At 32.6% G+C, this 10448-nt stretch overlaps 1 protein-coding gene across 1 annotated transcript; it reads left to right on the top strand.

The window, feature by feature from the left end:
- On the top strand, positions 1-9596 carry LOC149909402 (arrestin homolog). Its single transcript, XM_090119388.1, has 4 exons — positions 1-60; positions 2062-2170; positions 7659-7800; positions 8262-9596. The coding sequence occupies exons 1-4, from the start codon at positions 2-4 to the stop codon at positions 8795-8797; spliced, it is 846 nt and encodes a 281-aa protein (XP_089975514.1). The 5' UTR covers position 1; the 3' UTR covers positions 8798-9596.
- The last annotated feature ends 852 nt before the right edge of the window (positions 9597-10448 follow it).

Raw genomic sequence — 10448 nt, 5'->3', positions numbered from 1 at the left:
TATGGAGCCGACGCCACCTCGGGCCTCCGTGGAAAAGCCGTTCCTACTATCCGACGGGAGGTAAAAATCTAATTTGTCTTGTTTTAATATTCAAGAAGCTTAGCTTTTATAGTGTTTTTGTGAAATTAATATATAACCTTGAAACGATACGCTATTACAAAGGGAATTCGTTGTTTAATTTTGTCGCGTCGCTTTTATAAATTGAGAAGATTTTAAGATAATAATTAGAAGGGAACAAGGAATTTTATGTATTGTTTTATGAAAACACGTAGATTGTGTGTAGAGTATATTAAATGTACTTTTATGTTTAAGAATAAAATATGTTATACTAGAGGTCCGCCCCGGCTTCTCCCGTGGTACATATTTCGCAATAAAAGGTAGCCTATGTCCTTTCCCGGGTATCAAAATATCTCCATACCAAATTTCATGCAAATTGGTTCAGTAGTTTAGGCGTGATTGAGTAACAGACAGACAGACAGAGTTACTTTCGCATTTATAATATTAGTATCTATGGATTATATTGTATTATGTATATATGTATAATGTATGTTAGTATATAAAGTATGTTATATTTGTAAGAGCAATTGAAAATCATACGCGTTGTGATGGAAATATTCCGGTAACTAATTTCAATCTCCTCCACTCCAGATTTATATTAAACCTATTTCGTTCGTAATGAAAATGTATAAATCCAAGATTTTTGCGGATATGAGAATTCAGAATATCAAATGTAGGATTTTTTTAATCAAACACATTGTTACAAAGATATCTTTTGGAAGTCTTTTGAAAATGTTTGTGAGAGGTTCTGTTAAACAATATTACGCAGCGATGAGAGACAGAAAATAGATGTACCTTATAATGAAAACGAATTAAAGAAGTCTTAAAGGAAGTTAATATATTTTTAGCTTTATATGGAATTAAATATTTATCAAAATTAATTCCAGGATCATTAAATAGACGCATAATATTAACATTATGTACTTCTTAATAAGGGATTAGATAAACATCCAAATTAATTAATCTCTAACATTTAATAATTAGAATAAAATTTCTCTATCTGTAATTTCTTTATTATGATAGCTTACGACCACGCAAAAGGATTATTCACTTTTATGAAAATAATAAAATAAATAATAAATTCTGTTGAAATTGTAATGTTTCAATTTGTTTTAATCTACACAGATTCAATGAACTCATGTTCTATTCATTGAATCGGAAATGTATAGAAAGGAAAAGCCTCTTTGTTGTTTTGACTTCCAAAAACGCTTATTCATTTTTCATAGCGTAAATTTAAATTTTTTACTTATCTGTTTTATTTTGATACAATATCATGCTTTTGTGTATTTTGAACACTTAAAATGGAATATGGGATCAATGATTGATTGAGCTTTGACAACAAGATATAAAAACTAGATCTAATTCTGTTTGTATTAAAAATGTTTTAATAACAACAACAGTGTAACAATAACGTAACTTTTTAATACTTTAAAGTTTAACTACTACTAAGAAACTCAAATCTTTGTTTGTCGTCGTCTGCTGACGTATTCCAAACGACTTCATTAAATTTTAATTCTTAAACCGTCTTAGTTGTTCTTACTTTATTTTAGAACTAGCCACTCCTGAAGCATCACCCGAGTTGCCTCGGAACAATACTATTTTACTCGATATAGAAGTAAGCTTTCTGATAAAATCTATATACTTATATAAAACTCAAAGGTGACTGATATAGTGATCTATCAACGCACAGCCCAAACCCTGGACGTATCGGGCTGAAATTTGGCATGCAGGTAGATGTTCCGCTAAGAAAGGATTTCCCGAAGTTCTTGCGGGAACAAGGAAAAACGGGGATGCACGTACAAAGTCGTGGGCGGAAGCTTGTAATTTATAAAACTGATCATGTAGTTATTGATTTAAACCGTAACCGATAAACAAACAAAGAATCTTTCCCATTTAATAGAGATAGTGGACATAGAGCCGGCTAGCTCTGTAAACTCTGTATTAGGTTGCCCAAATTATGTATGTATTCTTGTAATTTATACTTGTATTATTATTAACAAACAGGGTGGAACTAGAAGCCTGGTTGGACAAAGCGACGTACTCTCACGGCGAAGCTGTGAACGTCAGTGTGGTGATCGCCAATCATTCATCCAAAACCATCAGACGGATAAAGGTTTGTTCATATTTTCCATTAATATTTAGAAATAATTTGGAAAATCCAAAAGTGCACGCCTCATATTTTTTTTTTTTTAATAAATATTTATTAATTATTATTTTTGTTTATTTAAAAACAATCGAATCACATCGAATCAGACCCTGAAAAATGAAAGGGTTCTATTCCTGAGCATACTCAAGCGTAAGAGAAAAAAAAAGACTCGATTAGTAAAGTATTTCGGTCGCTATCGTGTTAACAAGAAAAAGGATCCGCACACACGGACGTCCAAGACAGAACTTTTTTAAACTGTTTTTTAACTAGTTTAAATAACAAAAATGACATCAAAAATATCATGAACGTTAAAAATAGTGTTTTTTCTTAATATGTGTGTGTATGTATTATCTTACAAGTGCAATGTATGATACATAAAGACATTTTAAGTTTGAAAAATCAGATGTTTTGCGCGAAGTGACAGTAGTACCCACCTCAACGCTTCGCTTATGAGGCGTGCAAAAAAGGGTGTGTGCCGAGCACACGTGTCAGAAGTGAAACTTATTTGGCAAGATTCAAGGATACCAAAATCGCCGCCTTACTCCATGACGTGACAGTATTGCCATGACGAGACCTTGAAATTTTACAACGCGCCTAAATAAGTTTTACTTCAAAAGGTTCACAATATTATTAAGTAAGATTAACTAAAAATATAAACACATAAAAAGATTAGACAGTATTATATTAATATGTTATATTCTAATAATCCATTCAATATCACATACTACTTATATAGCTAATAAATAATATCCATCCACTTTTCGAAAGAACTCAGCCATGTCGCCATAAAAAAATATTATAGAAAGTAGAAACATATTCATCTTTTGTATTTATTACAGTATTAAATGTCGCTTATGTTGTAATAAGCACATATATTATTATATTTGAAATAAATATCTTACGATAAGAACCTTTTAGTTTACAGACAAAATTCGAAGAAACAATTTTATAAGTGAAACATGCTATTTATCTACTTACACATTTCCCATAAATGCTTTTAAACTCCACTCAATACATTTTTCGCGGGGCTCCGTCGACGCGCAAAAAAAAATCAAGTTTAGGTTAGGTTAGCCGTTAGGTTAGGTTAGGTTTCTTAAAAAAAAAACTAAACAGATATAGGAGCCCCGCGAAGCGGGGCTCCGTCGACGCGCCAAAAAAATCAAGTTTAGGTTAGGTTAGCCGTTAGGTTAGGTTAGGTTAGGTTTCTAATCCCAATTCATACAAATTTTAATGAGCTCAATTAGTAAAAAACTAATACTTAAACCAACCTGCATCACTTAACAATAGTAATTACCAAATATTTATTCATGAACGTGAAAGCAATGTATTGAACCAATACAAAAATACAGATAAACATGCACATTTGGAATGTAAACTAATTATTATCAAAGACTTCCAATGGATATATGGTATTGTGAATTTTGGTTGATTTTAAACGATTATACTAAGTATTTAATTCATATAAATAAGTAAATAATTCATATACATATTACGATACAACCTAACTTAGGTACACACTATCATAGCCTAGCTTATCGCGTAAGTTTGGGGTATTACTGTGCTTTTAATAAAAATAGAAACAATAAAAATCTTTACATTCCCTCGCAGTAATGTTCTCAGTACTATAATTACTTAGGTCTATATTCTAAACAGAAACACAATAGGCACAAAGTCGTAAGCATGTCGTAAGTCATCTCGAAGCCTGACTCACTGAAACTAGTGCCAAAATCTCAACCATGTTGCTAAGAATTTCTTTGTAAACAAATTCCCACACGAGTCAAGCATATGAAATTTATAAATTCAAACGATTATTGATTTAATCTCAACAATATTCACCACAATCTCTTAATGATTCCGCAGTTAACAATAAGCCAGCTATATTAAGAGCTATACGAATTGGTTTGTATTACCTCTAACCGAATTTCTCGAATTCGGGTCACAACCGATATCGCTCTGAATCAATTGGTTATTCAAGTGTGTGAATTACTGGATTAATTCGTATAATACGGTTTATGAATTCATAATACCCATTTATATTTAAATATTATATGCGTTGATTATACTAGTATTATAAAGCTGAACAAATTGTTTGTTTGCTCCAAACCGCTAAAGTCAGGAACTGCTGGTTCGATCTGAAAATTTTTTCAGTGTTAGATAGCCCATTAATCGAGGAAGTATCAATAGGAGCGGAAAAACGCGCATAAACATCTAATGTAAGAAATTTTATTTCCAATATTATAATAATATATAACGAATTATGACATCATCATGCAGGCTTTGATTTTTATAAATAGTTATCGAACTAGAAGCCTTGAAAGCTACTTTCAAGGGCTTAACTATTGGCACTGTACCAAAGAATACATAATAATACAGACAGATTGAAACAGCCTATTCATATAATATAATGTATGCTTTGTGTGGGCGATTAAGAAATATACTTTCCAATTCCTAAACTAAAACTTAACAAAGTTCTACTAAAGTGCATATTGTGAGAAATAATATTGAATACATATTAGATACAACTAGCAAACCGGGCGAACTCCGTTTCACCACCAGAGAACCCTTTCTTTGCTATAAACCACACCTTTCCAACGAATGCAATACCGTGTAAATCGGTTCGTGCGTTCTGGAGTTATAGCGTCAGGAAGGAAAGCCCGACTTATTTTATATATGTAGTAGATTATTTTTATTTCATAGAAGGTATGTCTCGTGAGTAGAGTTGTCGTGTTTAGACCGCTTAATAAGTTTGGGACTAATTAGGATATATAGACAGAAAGCCCTTGAAGAAGGACATGTCACTTTGTCACGAAAACAATACTTGAATAACGTATAGGACATAGCAATTCAGACGAAAAGCTTTTTACGAACAACGTACAAATTGCACAATCAACAAACATTTTATGTTAGAACAAGCATAGGAGCATTTTTGTTACTTACCGTCTTATTACAAAACACGGACTAACTACAAATCTTTTTTTACTGTAGATATGCAAGCGCTTGACCACAATCTCGCGTCTTATAAAGATAAGATAAGATGTGGTCTAAAATGGTATGTGCTTCCCTAGAACTTACCCGTTCACTCTACGCTTGAAGAATACACATATTTCGGAAGCATGTTCCAGTCCCTTGCGGTATAAATGTATTAAAGGCAAGACTGTAATACTAATGTTTACCCCCACATGCAACACTGCTGTAAGATATACCGAAATATTTAAAAAACCTTTCAATATTTATCCGCCTCCTTGGTACAGCTTGATTGACGCGTGAGCGTAGAACCGTGGGGTCCTGGGTTCGATTCCCGGTGGAGATGAAGAAAAAACTACTTATCCCTAAAGAAAAAAATCGATCAATGAAACAGATGTATGCATAATGCATCTGCGCCTTACCCCACTAATGGACACAGGACTTCACATTAATATTTATACGGTTCTACATAAATAATTATATTTCCCATTTTACGATCGTTACAATATATTTCTACGTTAAATTATTATATGCCCCATTTTACTACCGTTACAAAATTACTTCAGTTAACTACCGAATAACACTACAGTATGGAAATGAAACAAGAATTACTGTTCGTATTTCGCATGTTGGCACAGTACATGATCGATTGTAAACGGAAACTCGGCCAGCTTTTATTTCAGTTGCTCGGGTTATTTCTATGTTATTTTATTTGTTTACAAGCTCACGTTCTAACAAATAAACGAGTATTGAAATTCGATTTTGTTTCTAGAAATTTCATAGAATGATTGATGTATAAGCTAAAATAAAAATATACTTATAATGTAATGGTAACTACATGAAAGTAGTTTTATTTACGTTTTCTCTCCATAGATAAGAATCATCCTCTTACTTCAAGGAATATAATAAAAAAAATACGTGTGGCAAATAAGCGATTCATTTTTATTAACCGACTTCAAAAAAAAGGAGGAGGTTATCAATTCGGCCAGTATGTTTTTTTTTATGTATGTACACCGATTACTCCGAGGTTTCTGAACCGATTTACGTGATTCTTTTTTTGTTCGATGCGGGATGGTGTCGAATTGGTCCCATAAAAATTTTATTCGGATAGGCCCAGTAGTTTTTATTTTATGAGCATTTTTGTCTATATTTGTAAATGTTGCAAGTGCAAGTTTGAAGTCGGTTGTTTTTAACGCAGTTATCACTTGTTAAATAGACAAATACTTAATTCTATTTATACATGAAAATGATTTCACTCGAAAGTATTTTAAACGTGGGTTTACATAAAATAATCAAAGACCATTAAATGTGGATTTTATTACATTTATTTTTAAATCTTCAAACGGTTTAAAACTTTACGCTAACCTTGTGTACAAAAGATATAGTTTTGTGGTAAATTGAGCAGTTTTTAGCTCAGCGTGGCACGATTTCCACCTCATATAATAATTTTAAAGTTATTTCAAACTCGAATATAGCAATGGCAGAACCCAGTTGAGGAATACTTTATTATCAAATAAAAACTTTTAAATTTAATATTATGTCATAAAGCTAGTAGAGTTGTGAAAAACTTTACTGGTTTTTCCATTTCGTTATTTTATTTCTATACTTTTTTAGCAATGTATTCATATGATGTTCTCGGTTATATTTAGATAACCTAGAATTTGCCTGGCAAAATCTACTTGTGTAATTTTTAATACATTTATTTTAATTTTTAATAGACTCACAGTGTTCAGTTCAGAACTCTACATACAAGACAATCAAACCATGACCACAAAGGTCCAAAAGAAATATTAAAAACGATTTTCTGAAACATACTTGCAAACAAAACATCAGAAAACTAACAGTCCTATTTGTCCAAACTCAAATACTAACTAAACGGAGCTTAACCCGCTGTAGCCGAACTCATCTAAACAACAGTTTAGCTGTCCCATAATTACATCAGCTAACCTTCAAATTATATAGAATGTAATCTGATGATAAATAGGCTGTTGACACCACAACACTCGACACTATCATTTGTTACGATAATTAATACTTACAGGGACAAAACCTATCCCTGGAAACCTCTTTGAGGTGATTAATTGAGCACTTCAATGGATAATGAGTTTGAGATTCGATCATCTTATATATCTAGTTTAATATTAGAACCCTGTATGTACGGAGGTATTCAACGTAACTCTTAGTAATTGTATACAAAGGTTCGGAAATGCTTTCTGTATATTAATACTTAACAGGTCTTTAATGTTTTGTGTGCTAATGCTTTGACATGGACAATCTACGTATTATGGTTTGAATTTCAAATATTGATTCAGGCGTTACTTATAATGATACATCATTATAAGTAACGCCTGACGTGGAATCATACTTATAACTAAATACGTACTTATGAGAACTCAAAAAAGAGAAATTCTTGCATTATAATATTTAAAAAATATCAAAAACTCAATAACTATTAATCTAAACTTTATCAACCACATGTATCTTGTTATAGGTCCTCATAATCCAGCACGTGGATGTATGTATGTTCTCCAACGGAAAGTTCAAGAACGTAGTCGCTCTGCTGAGAGGGGACGGCACTCCGATATTACCGAACCAAACCCACAAGGACACGTACTCCCTGACTCCGTACAGAGGTGAATAATTCAACAATAAGTTACATAACTTAAAATAGTTGATGAATTGTGCACAAGTACATACTTGTGCACAATTCATCAACTATTTGCTTTGACATATTATTATACTTGTGCACAATTCGTTTTGTACATCCTTTTTATAGAAAGCACGTGTTCTGCAAGATAAATTTCTAGGAAATTGTCGTAAAAAGTAATATAATTTCCAAGAACTTCAATGCTGTTGGAATAATTTATTATGTACCTCATTTTATTAATATAATCCATAAACTCCCTTTTGCGAGTGTTCGTTTAATTCGAATTTAATAATTTTTAAATTCGCTTTAATACGAACTCTTAAAAAGGGATTTATTAAATCATTAAATATTTTATTTTTTATACTTTAGTAAATAGAATTTTGATTTTGAGATGATCCTGCAAGATATAAACAAATATGCCCGCTTAATTTAAATTATTGTTTACAGGAGTTACCAAAAATTGGATAGCACTCGAAGATTCCTACTCCAAATCTGGCGCCAGCCTGGCTTCAACGGTTCTATGTAACCCAAATTCGCCAGAAGATCGCAACGTATTTGCTATTTACGTATCCTATTACGTAAAAGTAAAACTCACCCTTGGCCCCATAGTTGGAGAAGTGTCCGTGAAATTGCCATTCACACTCACACACTCATGCATTAACGAAGCCCCAACCGACAGCGTCATAGAAGAAGCGACACACAAAATGATACTCGAAGGCAAAGAGAACAGCGAAGAAGACGAAAGCAAAGCAGATGAAAAGGATAAACAGAACAACAACCGTGATGGCACACAGAACACCGCCTTCGAGGACGGCGAAGAGAAATCACCAGAAGATCATCGATGTATAGCCGACGTTCTAGTGAATATTGAGAATCAAATAGATAGACCCGTCAAAGTAACTGGGCAGCGAGAAATACCCACAGTGAAACGTAATGACGAAGAATTGGATCTCATAGAGAAATACCCCGGTTCTGATACGTGATCCGACGATGAGTTTGTTGACACTAGGCAGGGTGAAAAGACTGAGTCAGATCACATGATCAACGCTATACATGCTTGTAAAGTTGAGGTCCAAATGCATAGAGGTGGTTTTGCGGAGAATTTAAAGAGAGCCGTGTGTTGTATAGATCGACGCCGGCAATCGTAGTAAGTCAGTAGTTAGTTGTAGTATTGTATATTTATAGTACGTATGACGTTTTCTTTGTTAATACTGTATTTATATTGCCGGCAATCATAGTATGTTAATATTGTATATTTGAAAGTAGTGTTTTAAGATGTTTCCTTCATTACATTATATAATGCACAGTCAATAGAAATTATGTACTGTAGATAAATTTTGATATACCTACCTAATAAGAATCAGAGCCTTTGTATGTCTATCCTCAATGTTTCAGATAAATTATATTTATGATAAAAATCTACACTTATTTTGTGACTATACTCAAACTACGATATCACTGAATTTACTAAACCTACACAACAAGGTCCCTTGCTTTAACTCTAACTAAATGGACTCATTAGAATTCATATTTCAGTTCAGTGATTACAATTTTCACCTAACGGTCTTTTAGTCAAGATCAACAAATTTATAATTAATCTTTAGTTTTAACATAAACAATCAGTATACATTCAGTATACTAATTTTGGAAGCTTCTTTAACAATATTCTCTATTCATTTCATACTTACATTATAAATTAATATATTTTGTCGTAATAACTGCACATAGATTAATTCAAAAAATTTAAAAGACTTGTCAATGTCAATCGAAGTTTCTAGTCAACATGTAGAGATAAACTTCGATAACATGGCGCGCCCCTCCAAAATTCAAAACGTTTGAAAGTATGTACTTGTGAAAGTATTTACAATGCACCACCAAGATTCACAGCGCATGTGTGCGTAATGAGACGGCCGTCAAACAAAAACAAATCCACGGATTTGTTGCTCGACTAGTCACGCTCTAATCGCTCATTATTATTAGTAATGGCGCTGCACTGACGTATTCTATGAAAACGACACGTGCGTTGTCTTGGGCGCTCGGCAACTTATGATTAGTTGACCAACAAATCTGGACGTAAAGTACTAAAGACGAATACGTACAACTACATACAAACTCCTTCGTAAGGATGTCACTACACACATTGAAACAGTAATTTGGAGGGGCGCGCCATGTTATCGTAGTTTATCTCTACATAATTATCCTAAGAAGGTAGTATTCAATGCTGCTATACACAGCATTACCAAATTAAAATAAGTCATTAAAATTTAATTAATTTAAAATAAGAAAATCCTAAAAGATAAATGCATGAATTAAAACTTTTATTGCATACATAAAACGTTGATGCAATGCTCTTGGAGCAAGATTTAATGAATAAGGAAGTAGATTAAGTAGTTAAAGAACTAGGAAATGATACGATTTGTAAAGAACTAGACTGGGAAAGTGCTTAAGCGTCGCTAATTACTAAATATAGTCTGTGGCATTATTGACTTGCAAATAGAAGATAACATAGATATTTCCAACTGGGTTTAATAAACATTTCAGAGGTAAAAACATAGAAAGTATAGGTTAATTAAAAACTTTGTGCTGTCCAAAATTTATTAAAAACTAGGTCAATTTTCAGTAACCATCAAGCAA

The sequence above is a fragment of the Colias eurytheme genome, chromosome 3, assembly GCF_061535395.1.
Source record: "Colias eurytheme isolate Ceu_HAF_F1 chromosome 3, ilColEury1 Martin Lab GWU primary, whole genome shotgun sequence".
NCBI classification, from domain to species: Eukaryota; Metazoa; Arthropoda; class Insecta; order Lepidoptera; family Pieridae; genus Colias; species Colias eurytheme.
The sequence above is the reverse complement of the archived record's forward strand: the minus strand, read 5'-3'. Positions and strand labels throughout refer to the sequence as shown.

What these genes read in the sequence shown, in the direction of transcription:
- LOC149909402 (XM_090119388.1), top strand. Translation starts at nt 2, where the DNA reads ATGGAGCCGACGCCACCTCGGGCCTCCGTGGAAAAGCCGTTCCTACTA. An exon ending in AAACCATCAGACGGATAAAG is followed by an intron (nt 2,171 to 7,658) that starts GTTTGTTCATAT and finishes ATCTTGTTATAG; the next exon opens with GTCCTCATAATCCAGCACGT. An exon ending in CTCCCTGACTCCGTACAGAG is followed by an intron (nt 7,801 to 8,261) that starts GTGAATAATTCA and finishes TATTGTTTACAG; the next exon opens with GAGTTACCAAAAATTGGATA.